General features: G+C 44.1%; 1 protein-coding gene and 1 pseudogene across 1 annotated transcript in view; both read left to right on the top strand.

Moving 5' to 3' along the window:
- The window catches only part of LOC126470971 (transmembrane protein 165-like), a 93,233-nt pseudogene extending 83,248 nt beyond the window's left edge, over positions 1 to 9,985 (top strand).
- Positions 9,986 to 10,658: 673 nt separating this feature from the next.
- LOC126470396 (titin-like) overlaps positions 10,659 to 24,639 on the top strand; it is a 203,864-nt gene continuing 189,883 nt past the window's right edge. The window contains exon 1 of the mRNA XM_050098239.1: positions 10,659 to 16,709. Within this exon, the coding sequence (XP_049954196.1) occupies positions 10,721 to 16,709 (5,989 nt within the window). The 5' untranslated portion in view covers positions 10,659 to 10,720. The remainder of the gene's footprint in view (positions 16,710 to 24,639) is intronic.

The following is a 24,639-nucleotide window of genomic DNA, read 5'->3' as shown; positions in this document are numbered from 1 at the left end:
ACTCGAACCAGCGACCGTAGCAGCAGCGCGGTTCCGGACGGAAGCGCCTAGAACCGCTCGGTCACAGCGGCCGGCTTCAAAGAAGAGCAGCACGTTTTTTATTATCGTGAAATAAGGGCGAGAGCGCCACGGTCATGATACAGGATTAGGGATGAACACTATTATTACAAAGGCGTTTTTAGTTGCGGCGGAATCTTCTCACGAACTTTCAATCACCAGTTTTCTCCTCGGAATCCGTAAAAATTTTGTTGACGCAGATCTACATAGGGATAAACGATCATCAGAATACAATAAGGAAAATCAGAGCTGATACGGAAAAGTATAGGTGTTGGTTTTTTCCGCACGCTGTTCGAGATTGGACTAATAGGGAATTATTGTGAAGGTGGTTCAGTGAACGCTCTGCCAGGCACTTAAGGGTGATTTTCAAAGTATCCGTGTATATGTATGTATAGATGTTCTCATTGTGTAGTCCAACAAAAGCCATCTCGACACTAAAGAAGTACTTAACTGCGAAGTGGCAGGTTTTTCACTGCCCTCATCATATGTAGCTAGTGTTTCTTTATATGAAACTCATTTTTCTGTATTCTTTTCATCACAGGAAATGGCTCCGTACAGCCATATGTTTAATAGAGTTAAAGGTAACCCTGAATCCTCATTATAATTCAGAAGAGCATGCTTTCTCTCTGATTGTGAACGGAATACTGATGTATATTGTTCAGTCTGCCAATATGCTACGATCATTTCAAACTTAGAAGGTATGCGCATTTTGACATTACGGCAATATCGTTTTCCTCACACGAAAAGGGGCCCAACAGATTCGGTAGACGCTACAAGTGCAACTCCGTTTATCAACAGGGAAGGGCGTCTCCCAGTAAGATAACGGAAATTTAAGGGAAACAGTATCAAGCAATGCACAGCGTCTCATCAAACTGGAATTAATAGGGGTGACCCAATTACGCATCAAAGTATGAATACCATATCTCAAATGGACATGTTAATGCAGGGTCACATCTAACTAGAAAAGGAAACTAACGTGCGCTATAACAGTTTCGTTTATTTCCATAAGATAACAAATAAAATGATTTACCCCATGGATAAGGCATATAAACATTTAGTAAAGCGACAAAAGTTATAATTGTAGACTACAGCGGCAGGTGAACACACAAAGGTATAATCTGTAACTACAGTACTCAATCAGAACATTATGACCACCTTCCTAACCGACGGTATGTCCGCCTTTGGCACGGATAACAGCGACGATGCATCGTAGCATGGAAGCAGTGAGGCCTTGGTAGGTCGCTGGAGGAGTTGGCACATCTGCACACACAGGTCATCTAATTCCCGTAAATTCTAGGGAGAGGGCGATGAGCTCTGACGCCACGTTCAATCACAAGCAATCAGATGTGTTCGATCGGGTTCAGGTCTACCAAGGTGGGGGGCCAGCACTTCAATTGGAATTCGCCACTGTGTTCCTGGAACCACTCTATCATACTCCTGTCCTTGTGACATGTCGCATTATCTCGTTGAAGAATGCCACTGCCGTCTGGAAACATGCTCGTCATAAAGGGTTTTACGCAGCCTGCAACCAGTGTACGATACTGCTTGGCCATCATGGTGTCTTATACGAGCTCCACTGGACCCATGGATCACCACGTGATTATTCCCTAAAGTAAAATGGAACCATTGCCAGCTTGTCTCCGTCCCGCAGTACAAGTAACTTGTTTCCCTGTAAGACGAAGGATTCGCGTCCTCCCATGGGCATGACGAAGAAAGTATCGGAATTCATCAGACCATGCAAAGTCCTGCCACTGCGCCAACGTCCAGTGCCGATGGTCATGTGCCATTTCAGTCGTAGTTGCCGATGTCGTGGTGTTAACATTGGCACATGCATTAGTCATAGGCTGCGAAAGTCCATCGTTAGCGATGTTCGGTGCACTGTATGTTCAGACGCACTTGTACTCTGCCCAGCATTATAGTCTGATGTTAGTTCCACCTCATTTCACCGTCTGTCCTTTTTCTATTAGTCTGCCCGTTGTACTACACCCGACATCTGTAATTAGGGGTGGCCGCCCATCCCCACGGTGTTTCGACGTGGTTTCATCTTGGTTTCGTCACGTGTTGAAGACACTCACCACAGCACTCCTCGAACACGCGACAAGTTGTGCAGTTACCAAATTGTTCGTGGCGAGTCTCTGGGCCGCCATCACAATCTGCCCTTGGTCAACCCCAGATCGTTCACCTTCCCCATTCTACACTGGGACAGCACGCTCATTGATACTACATGCACTGAGCGTGTGTGTGATTAGAAGTCATTCCTCACCAGGTTACTCTACTACTGCCTGGACAGGCTTACATTGATAGTAGATCGGTGGTTATAATATTCTGGCTGATGAGTGTATATAACAGATATGGGCAGTGACTGAGTAAGTGATTAGTTATTTGACGATAGATCCCGAGGAAAGGAAGATTGAACACCAGAAGATTCGCCAAAATGCAAGATGGATGCAACTAGTTGGCTGCGAATATTAAAACTACGCAGTTAAGCCCTGATTCAATTTAACTAGTTTTCCATCCCTCTCATCTTAGTGAGTGCATCGATTGTTCATGCTTACCACTCTTAAATGGTACGTGTCTGGAAGATGGCTGCTGGAGCGCCTAGAACTTTTGAGTCCAGCTCGATCTCTGCACTATACTCGAACATCTCTCTCTCCCACGAGCATATTCTTCAGCGTCCCTGAAGCAGACGTACTCTCTGACCTCCTGGCAGCAAGTGCGGATGGCTTTAACTCCCTGAAATATGCTCTGTCAGCATAGGGATCTCGCCAGTCAATAGCAGCAGACCTTGAGAGTTCTGAGCAATAACAATTTTATAAACATGTTTACTAAATTCCTATTCTCGCGGATTTTGTCGTGGTTGGTGATAAGGGTGTGATGTGGGAAGGAAGGCAGAGAATCTCTCCCACTACATGACAGATTTTCAACCCTGACCAATCAAAAACATTGCATGCAGAGGCACTTGGGAAAACATGTCTTCTACTAAAATAATTTCTGTGAACCTGTCACAGACCCTCTTTTATTGTGTATTGTGTATTAAACCGGGGACCTAGAAACGACGGAGAGGCTTTTCGTCCCGCTGTAGCCCTCAGTGGTTCACAACCCCACAACAGGCCAGAGCAGTCCACCCACCTCACCGCCTCTCCACACCGAACCCAGGGTTACTGTGCAGTTCTGCCTCCAGTGGAAACACCCCCCCCCCCCCCCCCCCGGGAACGTCTCATACCAGACCCCAAAAGGTTGCGTGGCAAAGTAATGATGGTGTACGTGTACGTGTACGTGGAGACATTGTTTGCGCAGCAATCGCCGACCTAGTGTAACGGAGGCGGAAGAAGGGGAACCAGCCCGAATTCGCCGAGGTAGATGGAAAACCGCCTTGAAAACTATCCACAAGCTGGCCGGCACACAGGACCTCGACACTAATCCGCCGGGCGGATTCGTGCCGGGCACTGGAACACCTTCCCGCTCGGGAAGCAGCGCGTTAGCACAGACCCTCTTACTCAGATTTAAACGAAAATTCCGGCATGGCGCAGCCACGACCAACTGCCAGTCCCATAGTCTCAAGCTCTGAGTTTTTCACCTGGGTTTCAGATCCTATATCGCCTAACACGATTTCTTTTAGCGTCTCACACAATACTGTTTTTAACGGAACACAGGCCACCTTCCTACATGTCTGCTTTCTGGACACGGGTTACTGCGATTTCTGTGTTTTATACCTGCTCGGTGGTGCCTCTCAGCATCATGAACTTTATGCCACTCTGGTCCTTGTAAATTAACTTCCCTGCCGTGAGCCAACTAAAAAAGGCCCCCAAGGCTGCAGAAAATAATAGTTCACCCGCACCATAATAAAAGGAAAAGAAGTAGTAATTAGCAGTGCAGTGGTGAATACTGTCTGCGGTTTTCATGTAGCATTAAACAATCGACTGTGTTGACCATTGAGATTTGCATATTATATTATAAAATAGGTTACATGACAGTTAGTGCATAACTGCCAGTAACAAAGAGAGCACGTGAGTGAAAGTAGACCAATAGCTCCAGGTTTTCTGAGTGCAGGATTTGTCTGATGCTTCACGAGCGTCGTAGAAGAATGTGGAGAGCGTGGAGATATCCAGATGTAAATGCATGTCTCAGGCATATAGTCTCGTGGGTTCATAAGAGAGGTGGGTGAGTAATATTTTGGGCTAGTATGCTGCATGAATGAGGTGGGGGTATGCTACATAGGTAGATTAGAAAGCAGACTGCTGGAGACTCTAGAACTGAAGTTATTGCACTCATACGGACATACGAAAAGTATGGTTCCCCAAAGGACACCTTGAGCTCGCTTTGACAGAAATATCCCAGTGAGGAGAACAAGCTGACACCCTCGTGACAGCTGATAGGAGGAGGTCCTCACACACTGTATGAAGGCCAGGGGTGTTGCCGTAAGAGTGTGAGGCAGGCTTCAGTAGCAGTGTCTGGATCACCTTGCTAAAATTCGGCGAAGATGTAGCCAGTCATGCTGCAATGCACGGAAAGGGACGTGACAGTTGATTTTGCATATGTGTTAAGATCTACTTCGAACATATTACCTTTATTAACGTTATCGTTTTGTTTTTCTTTTACAGTAATCTTATCATTTAGGTTAATAAGATACATTTTTCATTTCGTACGTCCCTTGACTCAAAACCTACACATATGCAGTTAGCGCAAAATGAAAAAAACGAAAGAAAAAGAAATTCAGCGGTTTAAATAGATCGTTGAGCCAATGCAGATCGGTGGCAAGGTGCACTTGGCGTGTGTTGTTCTGCGTCTCCCACGACCAACTGCACAAGACGATTGTTACGTTTGTATGGCAGCGCACCATTGTTGCCACAGGTGAAGGCAACTATAGCGTTCAGTCTGTGTTTCGGTGGCCTTTTGCATTTCGCGTTTGAAATCTGGAAACGATGCTGCCAGGTACCAGGGAGTTGCTCACCGAAAGACATAGAGGCTTGAAAACGGGGCAAAAATGCTTCGATCAGCGACAGATGCTGGGTGGTCTCGCGTCATAAAAGTTCGATTCGTCGTGGAAATTGCGCGTTCCTTCAACAGCTCCTGCTCGACCTAATGCGTCATAGCCATCTGATAGAGTAGTGGAAATATAGTCGACTTAGTGGCGTAGTGGAGGCAGGGGAGTTTTTACCAGCGAAGAACGCCTGAAGTTACGAAAAATGTTTATCTGTGATAAGCCTCTGGGCATAACTGGATGTGCCAACTGTTTTCAGTCACTAAAGAGGACATAAAAAATGACATACCAAACTTAAAAAAAAAAAAAAACAGCAAAGCAGTTGTTCAACTTCTCATTAAGAAAATAGTTAGGCTAGACGAAATCCCATTATACATACTAAAATTTATAGACGAAAGATTTGATACAGCCCCTCATAAAATACTAATTTATGTGAGAGGCTGTTATCCTCAAACAGTACTTATCGTTCACTTTTATTACATTACCGGAGACATCCAACGCAAGGAACTGCAAATATCATATACTCTTCAGTTCAATGAGTTATACATTAAAAATAGTGAGACTAGCAAAGGATCAAATAGGCGAAAAGGCAAAGGAATGACAAGAGGATAAGTACAAGGCTGTTGAAGCATGCATAAGTAGGGGAAAGGCAGGTACTACCTACAGGAAAATTACAGACACCTTTGGGAAAAATAGTAGCACCATATGAGTATCAAGAGATTAAATGGCAAGCCAGTATTAAGCAAAGAAGGGAAAGCTGAAAGGTGGAAAAATTGCACGACGTTGAGCCAAAACATTATGACCACCTGCTTAATTGCTTTGCTGTCTGTCTTTGGAATGACGTACATCACTGATAATGCATATCTGAAATCCGACAGTTTGTTGGTAGGTTTTTGGAGGTACGTGGCATTAGGTGCCTACGCACAGGACGTGTAATTAGCTTAAATGACGCGCTGCTGATTTGCGTAGGTGGTGTTGGCGCCCGATAGTGACCCAGATGGGTTCCATAGGATTTACATCAGGCGAATTTGGTCACCGAGACATCAACATCAGTTCACAATACTCCTCAAACCATTTTAGCACGGTCCTTGTTCCCAGACACTGACAACTGTGCTGCTGGAAGATGACATCGCCGTCTGGGAAGACATCAAGCATGAAGGGATGCAAATGGTTCGCAGCTGTCACCGTGTCTTCGATTACTACCGCAGGTCACACCAAGCATAGGAGAATGTCTCACGTAGCACAATTCCGCTCCCACCAGCCTGCGTCCGTAGAGCACTGAACGTTTCGAGCCGCCGTTCACCTTGACGACGGCTTTTGTGGAGACGACCAGTGATTTAGTGATTCATCTGAAGAGCCGACAATTTTCCATTGATCGACAGTCGAATCCAAATGGTCCCGTGCCCACTGTAATCGTAATTGACGATGTCGTTGTGGCAAAATGTGAACACGTAGGGTTGGTCTGCTGCGGACTTCCATGTTCAACAACGTATGATGAACGGTGTGCTCCGAGACACTTATGCGTGCACCAGCATTGTACTCCTTCACCAGAGATCACCATCTATCCTACCTTACAGAGCAGACAAGCCTCCAAACCCCATGTTTTGTGAAGTGTCGTGGACGTCTAACCATATATCACCTAGTGGTAGTTTTACTGACCTACCTCTTTCCGTAGATGCTCACGACAGTAGCACGTATACATTCAACCAGCTCCGCCGTTTCGATACTCGTTCATGGGCTCTGCGTAATAATAATCTGCCCTGTTTCAAAGTCGCTTATTTCAATGGATTTCCCCATTTGCAGCCCATGTTTTCGCTAGGGTGATCCGCCGTCCGTGTCTGCCCCGTTTACATACATCTGTTAAAACGTCAGGTGGCCGCAACGCCACCAGGGAGCATCCGACGGCGCGGTGGGAAGTTGTCAGAATGTTTTGTTTTATCAGTTTATAGAGGGGCTCTGCCAGGAGAGTGAACATTAAGGCGATATTGTAGAAAGGGAGAAGGAAGTAGATGAAGATGACAAGGAAGACATTTGGCCGATCAATGAAAATTCTAAGATGAAACAAGGCTCTAGAATACACGAAATTCCTTCAGAATGATTAAGATCCTTGGGAGAGAGAGCCATGACAAAATATTTCCACTCGATGTGCAACATACATGACGCAGACAAAATACTTTAGACTTGCAGAAGAATGTAATAAGTCCAATTTCAAAGAAATATATGCTGACATGTGTGAACACTACCGAATCATCACTTTAATAAGTCATTGTAGCAAGCTGGCCGGTGGCCGTGTGGTTCTAGGCGCTTCAGTCTGGAACCGCGCGACCGCTACGGTCACAGGTTCGAATCCTGCCTCGGGCATGGATGTGTGTGGTGTCCTTAGGTTAGTTAGGTTTAAGTAGTTCTAAGTTCTAGGCGACTGATGATCTCAGAAGTTAAGTCCCATAGTGCTCAGAGCCATTTGAACCATTTTGAACCTAAAAATGAAATATTATCGAAACTGCCGAATTTATGTACTTAAAATATGAACTCTGGGATTAAATATGAATACTGTATTTGGTTAGTTTTAAAAGATTGTAGCCTATGGTAGATACTAAACTTATTTTTAAATAAGTGGATTATTAATTTTTTATTTAAATTTATCGTAAATCTCTCTCTCTCTCTCTCTCTCTGTCTGTCTCTCTCTCTCTCTCTCCATGTTGGTTTTCACCCGTTACCGACAATTCTCTCTCGGTAAATGCTGAGGTGACATGAGCAGATAGCATATAAGATATACTTTTTAATCGTTTAATGACTTAATCACTTGCTTGTTAAACATATGCGGTCAGTCGTCAGAAGTATATTTTCATCAAAAATATTTTTCGTCATTCATTAATTTTATCCGAATTTCTTTAGTATAGTTGCAGAATATGAATCATCCTTTCGGATACTGTATATCGGAATGAATGTATTTTGAGGATCACGTTTTCTCAGTCAAATGATTTCTTCCATTACCACAACAGTCAATGTTTTGGCATTTTAATCGAGACAGAATTCACTATTAAGTAAATGTCTACTCATGAGCATGGACGAAAAATTGAACTAAAAGCTACTTATTGGCACTCAGTAAAAAATCAAGCAGAGGAACGACAGTAACTGTGACGACAGGCGATAACAGAACGCAGTCAACAATGATGATTCACTGAACTGAACGGGTGAATATTCAAGTCAACAGTGATGCCAAGTCAGCTTTTTAGAGCTAACTGTGGCTGCTGTTAATACTACTGAGGTGGCAAATGAGTGATTTAAGAGGAGTCCGGAAGTATGACTTTTTTCACAACATTAGCTTTTTTTCTGGCATTTTTTTCTTGACTATATGGAAGCATTTAAACATTGAAACCCACACTGATTAAAGGAAAATTATTTTCATTGAAGTGAGACTTCAAAACACGCTTTAATATCCCATGAAAGTGTATTATTAGACTGAAATGAAAAGCGCAACAAACTATAGCTCTGTTACTGTGAGTAACACAATACTAGAAAAATAACTGCGAAATATAAACGGTTGAGAGTGTTACAGGAAACGTAGTCGCAGCTGACATCAGCAAAGTATCATAACTTCACAATAATGAAGGAAGATAATGTAAGCAAAGAAGACTTTCATTTATGCGAGATGAATCAGAAGTCATACGCCTCACAGTTGCAGTAAACAATGTGCCAGTGACTCAACTGATAAGAGGAACAGGGAACTTCTGCTTAGTGCAGTAGTTTACTAAGTGTAAGATGTAATGTTATGTTACAGTACAGATATTTCGAACTTTGTCCTGTAGATAATTTACCGAAACACTATTTACATTTTTATTTTGAGAAAAAGGCAGTTGTGCGAAAGAAACTGACTCGAAGATGTTTATTTAAATACATTTTTGCTTCAAAATATCGAGGTTTCGAAAATTCAAGTAATGTTCATACGTTCACAGTTAATTCTTTGCATTACTGTTACGTCCAGCAGATTCCAAATTAAGAAAGTAAATTTAAATTCAAACTGGTCTGTTACACAGTATAATAATAGAAAAAATTTCAGAATAATAGACCTTGTTTTATTTCAGCCTTTTGCTTGGTTTTATTTGTAGACACATTTAGCTTATTTTGATTTGGAGAGTGAGCAACACTGCCAATCGTACGTAAAACTACAACCGATTGGATCGATTGTTTTCATTTGGTTGCTCCCTTAGACTAGTTGAAAGTAAAAATGTGTGTGAGTAATTCAACCGAATCGATTGTTCTCTAACAACTGAATGAGTCAATTGTTTTCATTCGATTGTTCCCATCACTAGCAGTGTGGTGTGGGGCCCCTGACCGCGCGGTGCCCGCAGCATACGCTACGTGCACAAACCGCTCCTGAGTCTATGCTTTACCCTTAGAGGGGAAGGTTCTTCCTTTGGGGATGACCGATGTGTTAGGTCGATGAAACTCGTAGCGTGCGGAAGGTGCAACAGCAGGAAGGTGAGCGTGTTTGGCAGCAGCTGGCTGTCACCATCAACGGAGCAGCTTCTATATTTGTGGAGCGGGCTTCTTGCCGTGTCCGTGCAGAATCCGTGCCCGTGCCCGTGCCCGTGGCCGTGTGACTGTCGCGAGTGGCGCCTCGTGAGCGGCCGCGGTTAATAAGAGGGCGTCTTTTGTAATTGGGCAGGTCTGCGCAGCAGTATATTTAGCCGCGCGGCGCGGCGGGAGGGGCAGGGCGTGCGCCGCCAGGTCCCCGCGGCAGCAGCCAGTGCTTTCTACGCGACCGAGCCGCGCGCCGCCCGCCGACCGACGACCGACGACCGCCTAGCGGCTCTCGCGCCGCTGTCCGTACTTCCGCGCGTTGCCGACCGTGAGTCCTACCGTTCGGGGAGAGAAGTCCGTCGCAATACGCTGCCCGTTCAGCGGCGGCAAGCAGCCAGTGATTCCGGACATTGGGGACGTTAAAACATGGCGTGACGTAGTGTGAGTGACCTGCTGTCGACTGTGTTCGAAATAGGGCTACGATGGCGTGTGCGTAAAATAATAGTGTGTACACTAAGAGTGTGTGGACTCGTCAGGTAGAGACACAGTGGTGAACGAAACTCGGTGACAGCTTGCGGCCAGCGATTGCTGGAGACGACCGGACGTTGTTCGCCCCCTGCTTCTCGGCGCCCAATGCGCTGCAGTCTCGCGAGCTGGTGAGGTCGCGGCGCGATGTTGCCGTCGTACTCGGACGTGGGGCTGTACCTGCCTGGCGGGTGGGGCGTGTCGCGGCCCGTGCGCTACACGCCGGTGCTGCGCCGCTACTCGCCGCTGCGCATTCCGTGCCCCAGGCGCTTCATCGCGCCGCGGCCCATCTTCATCGACACGGCCGACATCGATGTGGTGACTCCACCGGTGCGACGCACGGGCGCCCCGCGAGAGATCCGGCGCGACCGTTCCATCGTGCGCATCCATACCGCGCGCCCCAAGGAGGTGCGCAAGAAGACCCCTGGCGAGCGCCTCGTCGAGAAGTTCCTCATCCGCGAGAAGGCGCCCGCACAAGCGCAGCCCAAGACGGAGCCGGTCGAGGCGGCGGCGACGCCGGCGCCTGTGCCACCGCCGCCGCCGCCGCCGCCGTTGCCGCCGTTACCTGACGATGCCGCCATCGCCAAAATCTCCGAGGCGGCGGCCTTAGACGTGCTACTGTACGAGGAGGAGATGACGTTACGAGATAAGCCTACGACGACCAAGCGCAAGTCGTCTGCGTCGTCGTCCTCCGCTTCGCCTTCGTCGCGCAAGTCCAGCAAGAAGGAAATAGTCGACGATGGCGCGCCACGCAAGGGATCGCTCCTGAAGCGGCGCAACACGGTAAAGCTGCGTCGTAGCTCCATAGACTTGGACCCGGAGTCGGTGCCGGGCTCCCGTAGGAGTTCCGTTGTGGACCTGCCGGGGCTCGGTCTGGAACCCGTCGCCGAAGAGGGTGGAGACCTCCCGGCGGCCGGAGCCGCTCGCACGCCGCCACCACTCAAGTTCGTCGTCGACGAAATTTCCATCGAGCAGTCGCCGGCGTCGCCCAAGAAGTTCCGGTACGAGGTCATCGTAGAAGATCCGGAGAGCGCTGAGCCGCGCGAGGAAAAGCCGGATGCCACCCGCGAGGAGGCGAAGGTAAAGGTCAAGTCGAAAGGCAAAGTGGTGAAGAAGAAGAAAGTTGCAGACGGCGCTAAAACGATACCTAATGAAAACGAATCATTCCAGAAAGAACATAGTAAGTCGGCGGCCTTCGGACTTGATCTTAGTAGTGGCGATAGTAATGTAAGTGTCGCGTGTTCTTCAGCTCCTAGTGGTGCGCCCGCTCGTGAAGAAAAGACTTGTAGCGCTACCGTTCTCAGTGATGGAGTGCTGTGTAAGGATAAAGTTCCTGTTACGTCTGAATCTCCTCAGACGTCCCCCTCCGCGGATTCTGCTCTGCAGCAGTCCCGTACATTAGAAAAGACAGCCGTTTCCCCCGTTCCTAGTTCCGAAACCGAAAGCCGAACAGTCCCTTCTATTGCTGAGGAGCGTAAGACCGGTGTTGTCGGTAAGGTCGTGAAAAAGGTACCGAAGGTAAAGCAGCCCGAAACAACGTCTTTGACGTCCGCTGTTGGTGCTGCACAGAAAACAACAGCCTCAAGTGCGGCTGGTGATAATATTCTTACGAGTAATGCAGCTCTCGATAAAAACCAACTACTTTCACCGTCGATGGACGCCATCGTACCGAATTTACGCCAAGTCCCTAATGAGAAAGACAACTCGTTAACAACGATTCCGTCAGATTCAGCGTCACCACTGCCCAAGGATCAGAAGCGGCCGAAAGACGAACTTACAGTGAAATGTGCTTCAACTGAGTCGGCCTCTTCTACAAAGGCATCTGATACAGATGTTAAGAAGCAACCGTCGTCTGGTACTCCGATACCAGAAACGAACTCTAAACCTACAGCTAAATGTTCTGAAACTACAAATACGCGTGATCCTCTCGAGCAAGTTTCACTTAAATCAGCGAAACTTAAAAAACCTCCACATTCCCCAACAGATGCCGTTTCTAAAGGCATGAAGCAGAAATCCCCACCGGGAAATGAAGCTGGAATCGGTAACCGGCGCCTTATCAAACACGAAGACAAATCTCAGAGTACTTTGCAAAGTGAAAATGCCAAAGAAAAACAGACGGGCAATAATAGCGAGATTTTTATAAATGAAGGGAAGGATGTTCAGTGCACGACTCCATCTTCTAAAACACCCGCCGAAACAGTCGCCGTGAACAGCAGTGACGGTAAATCCGGAAATTTGAAATCAACATCAGTAGTTTGTGATGAAAATGCGGCGAAAAACGTGGTTAAAGTTGAGTTACAGTCTCCGGTTCCTAGAGAACCAGCTCCCATGGCCGTACATGAATTAAAGAATACAAAAGAGATGGTTAATGATGAATTGGCTAATGTAAAGACACATTTAGCTCAAACGGTAAAATTAGATACAAATTTGAACACAATGAAGGCTTCGGAAAAATATAAAGCGTCATCGGCTGGTAGCAAAGCCACGGAAGCCCAAAAACGTAACGTCGACACTAAGGAAACTGAAGCTCTAAAATCTGACAGTGATACGACCGTCGAAAATAAAAATATGAAGCTCATCATCGGGCCTACGCTCAAAAAAGAAATGCAAACGGAAAAACGCGAAACAAAACTGACTGAAAAAGAATTAATGAGAGATAAGACTGACAAAAATATTACGAAAGACACTCCCAGTATTCCCCCTACTGTTCCGAAGAAGCCTCCAGATGTATTGAAGAAAAAGGTGGCACACGATCCAAAGAAAGTTGTGAAGCCACTTAAACCGGGCACAGACGAGCCTTCTGTTGGCGACAAGCCGGCGCCAGCAGTTGTGACGAGTAAGCAAAAGACGCCAGAGATTGTGACCAGCGTAGCAACTGCAAATACTGATCCACCCAAGGAGAATAAAGACAATGACACACAGAAAGAGGAGTCGGGGGAAGGCATTAATTTTTGGGCCTTAATAAAAGGGGCGGAAGAGGCATATATTCCTCCGAGAACGTTATTTAGAACGAATTCCGAACCGAATAAAAGGAAGGAAGCAGGTCACGAAGAGTTGCAGAGGAAGAATTCTGTTCATAAACAGAACGAGACCTCTGTTATGCCTAGCAATGGCATGCAGACTGCATCGTCACTAGGGATACTTACAGCAGAAAAGCAGCCAGAAAAAGCGACAGACATTCTCTCTCCCACGGAACTGAAAAAAATAAAATTTACTAAGTTGAAGAGCAACGATAACAATGAAAAGAAAGGACGAGCACTGAAAAAAACCGAAAATATCACGCCAGAAAAGACAAGTAAAATTCCTGTAACAGATAATATACAGCCACCAATTCAAACGGCTGTCGTTTCCCAGGAAAATGTCTCAGAAAATTTAAGCGATGCTACTCCGAAACCGAATGGCGGAGAAACTATGCAACACGGTGTCAGTGTAGCCCTAGGTCCTTCTGGAGACAAACAAACACCGGAAATTAAAGTTGCGTTGCCTAGTACACAAGAAATATGGAAAAGTGACGAAGGATCCCCTAACCCAGGTGTCAACAACAGTGCTCTCCATCAAAATCAGAATCTGAGTGCAAAGAACGTATTAATTGGCAAACTAGACAAGCAGAGGGACGAAAAGCAGACAGGTTTAAAACTGCCAGGGAAGCCGCCCCTCAAATTCATTTCCAAACACAAGTCAGACTCGAAATTAATTCTGCCAAGTGGTGATGAGAGTGACGATAAATCAGATAAGCTGAAGACACCACCGAGTGCTGGGATCATCGACAAGCCTCCCAGAACACCGCTGCAGGACAAACGTATGGCAAACTTGGTGCCTCCTAAGAAAAATCAAAGATACCGCACTAAATCTGCGTCGGACGATGCCGGTTCTACAGTGCCTGAGTCGTTACCGCAGAAAGAGAAAGCTTTTACCGAAAAGCCACCCATTATTCCTCGCAAATCCAAAAAAGGCTCATCAGAAGCTGGCGACGGAAGGCTCCTAGATGGGGTTACATCTGCTGCGAATTACGGTGAAACTGTGCCTCCATCCACACCACCTGCGGCCGCTAAAAGTACCACTGGCGACGCAACCAAAACTGAAGTTTCTCTGACTGCTAGTGATGGGGCCCCAAGAGACCAAGACAACTCAAAACACAGAACACAAGAAGTTTCTGCAAGCTCTGGAGAGCAAGGTGACGTAAAGGCTGCAGCAAGAACAGAAAAACTACGACCGACGTCTCCTGTCTCGACAGGAATAGCTGGTGAGCCGCTAGCGAAGGTGATTCCAAAATTGCAACTCAAACCGCTAAAGAAAGTAATAAAACCTTCTAAAACCACAGATCTTTCTCAGATAGATACAGGTCCAGGTTCGAAAGTTTCCGACGTGCTGAAACCGAGAAGTGCAAGTCCGAACCTCGGTAAAGATGCACCTGAATATCTGAGGGACACGAGGCCGCAGCTCGACGATCTAACGGATGCCAAAAGTAAAACTGAAGTAAGTTCGAACGAAGATGTCACTAATGATAAGGAACGACTAAAGGACCTGGTAAAACCAAGTGGTGTTATTGGCGATACACATAAAAAAGACAAATGTAGCAATAAAGAACTGGAAGTAAGTGAAGTCTTAGAAAAGGCGAAGAACACTACTGATAATGAGGCTTCCGGATATCTGCAGAAGGCTAAAGGTGTCAAGAAAGTGCCTGCTAAAATGGAAACTAAACCCGATGGTAAAGATGATGTCTCGACTGGCAAATTAAAACAGCAAGTCTCCGAAGCACTGAACGATGACAGCAGTAAACTGCGTGAAGCATCGGGAATAAAAGCTGTAGACGAATTGATCGATCTAGGGCAGCAGCTACGGAAGGCATCAGAAAAGACAAAGGATGTTTCTAAAGTGGTTCTCGGAAGTTTGGAGCCACCAAAGATCACAGCAGCTAAGAAAGTGCCGTCTAAAGCTGAACCTAAATCTGATTTGAGGGAGATCATAACCGATGAGAAACTGAAGCAGACAGCAACAGAAACAACGAAAGATAAAAGTGATTTACTGCAACAGAAGACTTCTGAGACATTTAACAATAAAAGGGACAAAATACAGGAACCTTCCGGAAAGAAGGAAATTGAAGAAAGCGTAAGGCTAGGGCTGAAACCAAAGAAGTCGCTAGAAAAGACTAAGAAAGAGATTCCTGATCATCTGGAGCAACCGAAGGCAACTCAAGCTGAGACGCCTGCTGAGAAGGCGCCTGCTAAAAATGAAACTAAACTGGATTTGAAAGAGACATCTGCGGGTGATAAATTGGAACGAAAGTCTCCTGAAACGTTGAATAATAAAACTGAAGGACTAACTGAAACTTCAGCAAAGAAGGAAAAGGATGAAAGCGCTAATTTGAAGCTAAAGATAAAGAAAGCTGCAGAAAAGTCAAAGATTACCCCTGAACGTTTGGAGGACGGAAAAGCACAACCTCCTGCGGCGGCCAAAAAGTTCCTGGTGAAAACCGACAAGAAACTCGACTCAAAAGAAAATGTCGTACCCCATAAATTAAAAGATAAAACACCGGAAAAACTGGCTGGTAAAGCAGATGAACTGCCGAAGAAGACAGAACTGAATGAAAACAGCAAAGAAGTGAAGGATAAGGAACAACAGAAAGATAGTAAAGCAGAAAAAACACCAGATATTTCAGTTAACGAACCAAAGGACACTGAAAAGCAACAAAATATTACCACAATCAGTAATACGATGCAATCGTTGACAGAGGCAGAAAAATCACTGCAAGATAAAGGACCAGGCACCGAAAGTGTACCAGGATCTACAGACATGTATACGCAGGTCACCATCGGTTTACCGCCAAGGCCAAAGAAGGTCCAGAAAGCGAAAGATATCAAAGCGGCAACGCCACACCAGGGAGAGCAACTAGATCTGGAAAAAGAGACGAAAGCAGAAAGTCAGGAGCAACTTTCGTCTAAGGAGACTGCCAAACAAGTGGACAACATTGAAGCACAGAAGCTTCCTAAAGATCAAGTGCCAAAAGACGGTGCAAAACCTGCACAGAAGATTGTCATGAAGAAGAAAGTACAGAAGGATAAGATGCTCTCTGACAGTTCTCCGCCGCCTGACACTCTGGAGCAACGTACTGTAGCTATTAATGTTCCCTCTCTGTCAGCGCAGGAAAATCAAGCGTCTTCGAAGGAAACGACTACTGTTACTTCACCGACCAAACAGCAGCAGAAGCCAGTAGAAACATCTCTGGATAAAGTTTTGACGCCAGACATAATAATTCAGCCGGAACAATCGGAGAAAGAGCCTAAAAGCACAGATGAACACGAAAATAAGGAAGAGAAGAAGCTAGAGGCAGTGACATCTGAGGACGCGTCTAAGCTTTCCCCAAAAAGTGCTGCCTCAAAGCCGCGACAAAAATCATCAGAAAAGAAAAGTGCAACACCAGAAAGTGACAAAATAGAAGAATCTGAACAGGCCAATGAAGAACAGGCGCTCCTCGTTGACGACGAAGACCGACGGAAAAATGAAGCAGATACTGTCGTCCCATCGGATTCCGAAGATGAGACGCATAGCGTCAAAGAAGACGAGGCATCCACGCCGCGCTCTAGCACCTCATCTGATGACTCTGGCTTCGATAGTCTACCAGGTATGTCGACAGAGGCCATTTTTCATCTAAATTCCAATGAAAAAAGCTGCGTTTGGATGTAGGCACGCGCCGATGTGTTAGGGCATTCATGGGCAATGTATTCCAGTGACATTGCTTGACATTGTACACTAAAAAATTATAAGTTACGTAACGTTTGGATTTCCGTTTGCTAAAAGGCGTGATTTTATAATACACTGTTGTTTCGAGTTAGGAAGCATACCTATGAAACAGAAGCTTCTGTTAGGTAACTAAGCGGAAAAAAGGAGACGAAATTTGAAAGCTCGTGGACCACAGCGTCACAATAGCAACCGTAGTTACATAAACCTCTAATAAATGCAGACGGAAAATTTTCTGTCTCTCTTATTATTATTTCGCTTAGGACAACTTCTTTCTTCACTGGTGAAGACTCATCAGTCGAATCTGGAATTAGTACTTTATTCACGCTAAAATATTTTAATACTGGTTGTATGAAACAAAATACATTTATCACGTCCTTAAAAAAATTTGCATATGGTTTCCACCTATCACTCATCAGTAAAACGAAGATACTTTGTTCTACGTATTCCTCTTGCACGTTACAGATAAAATCCGAAATCAGTGGCTGGTAAACTGAACATTTAGCGTAGATCCTCTACGCACGTTTTGGTGCTCAGTAACCCTCATATGGGCTGGTGTCCTACTTCTCCCTTAAATAGAGGTTTCAGAAGTAGCCTGATTGCATGAATGATGACGACACCATCTTTTCGTAACAACAGGGAGTTATGGTTAAAATAGCACTCCCAGTTAGGACCTACTGTGATGATCGAGAATGGTCATCTAGCTAATGAGACGTGAATCCATGCTTAGCACACACAAAAAGTAGGATTTCATCATGGTATGGATTATAAAAGTCCCTCGAAAGTTAGATGGGAACAAATGTCAGAGGTTGTTACGCATTTCCTAGAACTTATTTTTGATCTCTGCACATTGGTGCTCTGTATCATTCCTTGGCGCCACCGGGTGATATCCGGCAAACACGACAGTTCGAACATCAACTGCGACCTGCTGATATGATCTTTATTTATACCACTTTATCACGAGTCTATTCCTGTGGTGTGGACAGTAGACCTGCTAGTAATTGTCATTTTTGCAGGTCAAAATATCAGCAAGCAATAAAAATAAATGTAGTCCACTGACTTCTGAAACAGGCATAAGTCCAATAGAACATCAGATGAATGTCACAGATGACATATTACCACCACTTTCTGTATGGGTACAGCTGTGCAAGTGTGCTGAAAATACGGATCCTGGTGCGACTGTTGACTTGCTGAAACAGATAATACGATCACCCCGACAAAACGTCTTTATTCCATTGTTCCATGGTTCAATCACAATGTTGCAGCGCCCCCCTGTCACTGATAAATTCCGATATCGTTGACTCAACAACAGCTCGTCCATTGCAGAGCCTAGTATTCACTGGTGTGGGAATAGCCATGTACTCTGAAAGATTTGAGCTGTTAGAAGAGACGTCAGTTGTTTCGCAGTTAGAAAATGCATGAAAGAAGCATAGATATAGCTGCGGTCTCACCTTAATTCGCACACTTTCAGGAGATGCTATTGGCAGCAGCTCGTGAACATCAAGGGCATTGCGAGTTCCGACAGTGATGAATAAGAAGCGGCAAATAAAGTTCCTTTTAGTTCTGAATTAATTTTGCATTTTAACCGAAGTTACTTATAATAACATCCAGTTTACGAAATATTCTTAATCTTCGAAAGTAAATTTACAGATATACGCTTGATCCAGAGGAAGCAGCTAGCTTCTTGAGGTACAACGTCATTATTCACTTGGTATGTTTCCTACCTTATTGTATGCGATTCTTCCCCATAAGCAATTGTAGTCTTACTCTCAACTTACCACGAATATGGTAATGTGTCAGTTGTCAATTAACGTAAAGTTATTTGAACATACAAATTTTGACTTTTTGTAGTTAGCATCTACTTGCATGCATAAATACCAAATGCCGCCTTTCTGACTTTGATACTAGGCCTTTGTTGCATTTTCAGACGCTTAGTATTCTTTTCAAAATAAATGAAGGTCAAAAGAAATTTTCCTGCAAACGTCTTCACGCAGTCCAGACATATTAAATAGTTCCTAGTAAACATCTCATGATACAGAGCTTTTCATTGCGACTCGTAGGAGTCTGTTTGGTATTTTCATGTTCGCTAAGGGTTAAAAAATGGATTAACTGTATGACAGTAACGCCTTTGTATTTAAACAATCTCCTGTGTCAACCTGAAGGTGTTAAGGTGTTTGCTAAGGCAATTTTTTTTACAATCGGTTTCTTTCCCAGAAATCTTTCCAAAGATTTCCTCTGAATTGAACCCGATCACGCGCTCTCCTTATTGTTTCACATTGTCTCCCATACACGGTATAAAAAATGTTACAGAATGTAGAGGAACAGGATGGAGGCAAGTCTTTAATATTACAGTATTTTTTCGGCTTCCGTACCTCAACCGCTAAAGTGGAGCCCTTATAGGATCACTTTGCTGTCCCATATTCCTGTCTGTGCGAATGTTAAGACCCTGTTTCTCAGGAACGTTTAGATGTATCTAGCTGGCCGCGCGGGATTAGCCGAGCGGTCTCAGGCGCTGCAGTCATGGACTGTGCGGCTGGTCCCGGCGGAGGTTCGAGTCCTCCCTCGGGCATGGGTTTGTGTGTTTGTCCTTAGAATAATTTAGGTTAAGTAGTGTGTAAGCTTAGGGACTGATGACCTTAGCAGTTAAGTCCTATAAGATTTCACACAGATTTGAACATTTTTTTATGTATCTAGCTGAAATTTGTCACACCCTAAGGTCTACTGTCACCTGGCGGTGAAACAATTTAAACTCCTAAGTAATTTCAAAAAAGATACTGCCATTTGTAGCACATATTTTGATACTCGCAATTTCACTCCTCATAACCTTTAGATGAACTATTTATATACAATAATTAAGATTGTACGGAACCATCAGTCCCGCTCGCACTTTTCCTCCTTTCTTTTTTTTCAGGTGGGATTAAACGGCGCTTAGATCCTCGAAACTCATCGCACCACTTCACATTTGTCTGTAATAAACGCGACCTGTTCATTATGATATATAATGTACTGCTGCACGGTAAATTATTTCTATATTCTTACTGTCATGTATCAGACAAGGAGGAATTTGTTCATCAGTTGACAGTAAATAACTGTACTTTGTCCCGTGGAAGAACTCTGGTCCCTTCAATCGTACATTTGAAGATAAGTGTATAGTACTAATGACAAATGATATTTGCAACTGGTAGCGCAGTCTGCCGTTAACCCACGAACTAAGGCATGGCTGGCCGCTGTTTTGGTACACACCTTCTCGGTGTCTGCACTGTAAACAATGGGAGAGGCTGATCTACGGAGGCGCACAAGAGGTGGCCGATCCCGCCTCCCCTAGCTCTCAGGGAAAGGAAAAAAATAGTGTTAGCAAGCACTGTGTGCCAGGGGTAGAACTGACTTGGAGAACTCAACAGAAATTGTATGGAACATGTTTCACTGCTAAGGAAGAACGGAGTCTTTGATCTAACAGCTCTTCCATCGTATACAGTTATTTGGAAATCAGTTCAAATGGTTCAAAAATGGTTCAAATGGCTCTGAGCACTATGGGACTTAACATCTGAGGTCATCAGTCCCCTAGAACGTAGAACTAATTAAACCTAACTAACCGAAGGACATCACACACATCCATGCCCGAGGCAGGATTCGAACCTGCGACCGTAGCGGTCGCGCGGTTCCAGTCTGAAGCGCCTAGAACCGCTCGGTTACACTGGCCGGCTGGAAATAAGTGTTGACTTTTATAGAAAACCCCTCTCTTTCATTTTTTTTCCCCTTTCCCTTGCTCCCCAAGTGTCCAATAAATAGCGATTAAAACGACGTATGTACTGTAATTTATACGGTACGCATGGGGTATGTTCTGTAGGCATTCTTTCTTTAAATAATATACTGCTAAACTTTCAAGAAATGCCCAGTGTTCTTGGAAATGCTTTCGTAAGGTATTGTTAAGATGGTGAGAGTTAATTTAGCGCTTATCAACTAGACCGTAGTAAACACGGTTTTGAACATGTGCCATCTATGTCGACAGGCTGACTTCAGGCCTGCACGTTAGATCACAGCTGCACGGCTACGTCTTTCAAAGCTGCAGCCTCCTGCTACAGGAAGGCTAAGCAATTTTATTATCTTATTTTCTGCCAAAAATGTGTAGATGTCTGAACTGGACGAAAATTAGGTAATCCAAATAAAGAGCTCTCGGGAAGAAATCTGTTTTGGTAACATAACTGCCATTGTAATTTAAGGTAGAAGTTGTTCTTCTAAATTCCAGTAAGTAGTTTATAAAATTAACTGCCTATTCTTCTAATTTTGGCTCTTAGACTATGAATTTGTTCACATGTGTAAAAGTTTGTGCAGCAGCCTCTGCTTACACGAAAATTAAACAGTACTGCTATCGTAAGTTATTCGTGGTGAGCAAAACGGAACACTCATTTACATATTCTTTACGCACAAGTAAAATATAGTCAACTGACTCATATTTGCATCACCAGTGAACAATTACGAATTCAGAAATTCTTTTTGTAGGCGCAATTCAACAGCTTCGATAAAGACGAAATAGTTCACGGGGGACGGCAGGATGTCAGTGTCCGACGGTAACAATATTTCGGCAAGCGACCGTGTAACTGTTATCAGGTGCGCAGTTCATCAGCGCACCTGGTGATGGCACAATGGTCGCTTGCTGAAATGTTGTACCCGCGGTACGCTGATATCCAGCTGTCCACCCGTGAATTATTTCGTCATGACGTACGCCGGGCGAAACTGAAGAATCACAGCTTCAATAAATATTTCATCATTTTACGGTAGTACATCCAGGATATTATTGTTGTTGTTCCGTTTTTTTCGGCTGACATTTTAACAGCCATTCTCAAGATGAGTTACTGGCGTCAGATATCATACGCCTTTAATAAAAGTTACGCACTGGGTTATACACTTCACAGCTGTACTTTTTTTTTTAAATTTAAAAATTGTTTTCGGTCTCATTCTGACCATCTTAGTTCTATAAATAACCTGAAAAAAAGAACAACATAACGAAAATATAAAACCGCTATTTCTCTCACTGCAGTCAATAACCAACTAACTTACAGACCATTAGTTTCAGAAATATGCCGTCCCAACTGCTTCTGACAGCGTCCCAAGGACTATAGTAGTGAAATACATGTACAATTACTAATAAAATGTGTAGTACGTGCCAGTTACATTGAAAGTTAAGGGTAGCCGTTCTGTCGTACGTTTATTCTGCATTTGTTTTTGCGCCATACCAGATTGATGGTGTTCAAAAAGTGCAAACGAAGAACAGTCATGTATGTTTTTCTTTACAACTATTGAACTTGATGGACTGGAAACCGTTATTGATAACGCTGTGGCGTACAAGAAGAATCTGATGTGTTTGATTGTTAATGACGGATTACTTTTACGATAGGTCTTTCTTAGTGTCTCGAAATATGTTGAATTTTTCCCTTCAAACACGCTTTACTTTCATTGTTTGTTAGACTTATCATTCTTTCTTGAAGGTAACCGCAGCTACATTATAATCCATCTATAATTGTGTCTTTCGCGGATCACTGTGTCGTGTTTCGTATCTAGTGCTTATTTTAATTACTGGCGCGAAATGCCCTTCGCCATGCTCTGCACAGTGGCTTGTAGAGTATATAATGTAAATGTAGAAGTAGATGTAGATCCGAAAACGGGAAGAGGAGGACAATTAAAGTGGACCTTTTCTTCCCAAACAGCTTCCTTTCCCTTGCATAGTTGTGACGTATCGACTGACATCTGAGAACTCACAACTTCCAGTTGCTATTTAACATTGCCTGCAATTGTCTTCTGTTATGTTTATTTTCATAGGAAAGAATTTGTGTAGCAAGCCCAATTGATTTTCACATTGTTTAATACTAATTATGTCTTATTTCATGAATTTTACTGAAACGACATCGGCAACAGCGGTCGTACAACAATCTCGAAATTACACAATGTGTTAATTTATAGAGACGTACAAGAACGCGTGGGCAGGAGATCGTATTTAAAGCTGTGCTCGCGGTATTTCCAGAGCCAGATGTTAATTGTCGTGGCGCTGAAACAGAATACCGTAACGTTAATTTCACAGGGGCTACGGCTTTGTGGGCGTATTTGATGGATTTCTCTCTCCCGTGTTCATCCGTTCGCTATGTGAAGTGGAAGCCGCGGTATTTCCAAAGATAAATAAAAGTTCCAAATTATTATGTTGTTCCTCTTTGTAATCACAGTAGCCGGCGGCTCTAGGCGCTTCAGTCCGTAACCGCGCTGCCGGTCGCCGGTTCGAATCCTGCCTCTGCCATGGATGTGTGTGATGTCCTTTGGTTGGTTAGGTTTAAGTAGTTTTAAGTCCAGGGGACGGATGACCGCAGATGTTAAATCCCATAATGCTTAGAGCCATTTTTTGTAATACGATACTTAGTCGTAGATTTTGCTGGTGGCATATCCAGACTAATATAACAAAATCGAATTTATAATCTCTTATAAAACAAAGAACGTTAGTTGTAGCTTCTGCCTGGATAGCTGATGTTCGTAATTTTCAGAGTTTCCCCGTAGTTTGAAATGTCAATTCATTCTTTTCGTAATAATGTTCTTTTCGTCATGGTATAGTAAAAGTATTTTCTGTACGCAAAATTTTTTTTTTCCATAAATGTAATATTTTGAAAATTTGACTGTTTCTTTGTACCATGAGTTAGTAAATATTATAACAGATATTACCGTGTTACATTATGGTTTGAAACCCAGTCCACGTGACATCAAGAGTGAAATGGCGCATTGTAACATTGAGACATTACTCAGTACACAGATATCTCAGTCGTAGACCACACCCATTCTGTTCCATGAACAGCTCCTGCAGGTTCCAAAGATTATTGTAAACGTAATGCACCACTGATTTTCTATTTAAGTTATCATCAGAATCGAAGTTCAGTTTCCCTGCAGAAGCGATTTCAGTGGCGAAACTTAGCGTTTCAACACCAAACACGCAATTTTGAGAGATTGGATAGGCTTATCAAGTGATGAAGTTATTTCCTAGGAACATATAACCCAAGTATTCCGAACGGTTCATTGTTTCAGTACTGAAAATCCTGTGACAGGGTGTATGACCAGAATGTCTATTATTTTGTGGGTCTTTTTTATGTCTGTGATTGATATTAGTGGAAAGCGTTTCATACGCCAAACTTTGCAAAAAGACTTACGGAACTTTTGGAGTGTTCCTCAGACATTACTAGGCTGTTTATACAGTACTATCTAAGACGACACGCACCCCTGTAAGTACCAATGTATAAATTATTGGTATACACTAATAAGGGTCTTCCCTACATTGCATTACTCTGTAGCGGCCCCTTCAATTGAAAAAGCACCAGTAGATACATAAACCGATTTGTGAACACACAGCAACTATCTCTTTTATATCCAGAATGAATGTTTCACTCCGCATGGAATCTGCGCAGTTTTGAAACTTTCTTAAAGATTAAAACTGTGTGCCTTATTATAGCGTGTTGATCCACCTGTTGCGCGTTAAACGGCAGCGATGGTGTGCCGGAAAGTAATACCTACGAATATTTTTATGTGAACACTCTCGAAGTTGTTTCATTTAAAAAGCTTTACTAACATTCTACATCTTTATTCTTCATGTCTACATATTTATTCATCAACATGTCACCCTGCGCTACGATCACTATTCTCCCAACGAGAGACCACTTTGTTTACACCGTTGCTGTAGAATGTTGGACTTTGTTGCCGGAGCCATAACCTCAACTCTGCTTGTACCGCTTCATCAATATCAATGTCTAGTCCTTGATAGTTCCGTCAGGGGCAAAGTATCACTT

Source organism: Schistocerca serialis, chromosome 3 (assembly GCF_023864345.2).
Source record: "Schistocerca serialis cubense isolate TAMUIC-IGC-003099 chromosome 3, iqSchSeri2.2, whole genome shotgun sequence".
Lineage (NCBI taxonomy): Eukaryota > Metazoa > Arthropoda > Insecta > Orthoptera > Acrididae > Schistocerca > Schistocerca serialis.
This window is presented reverse-complemented; position numbering and strand designations above follow the sequence as displayed.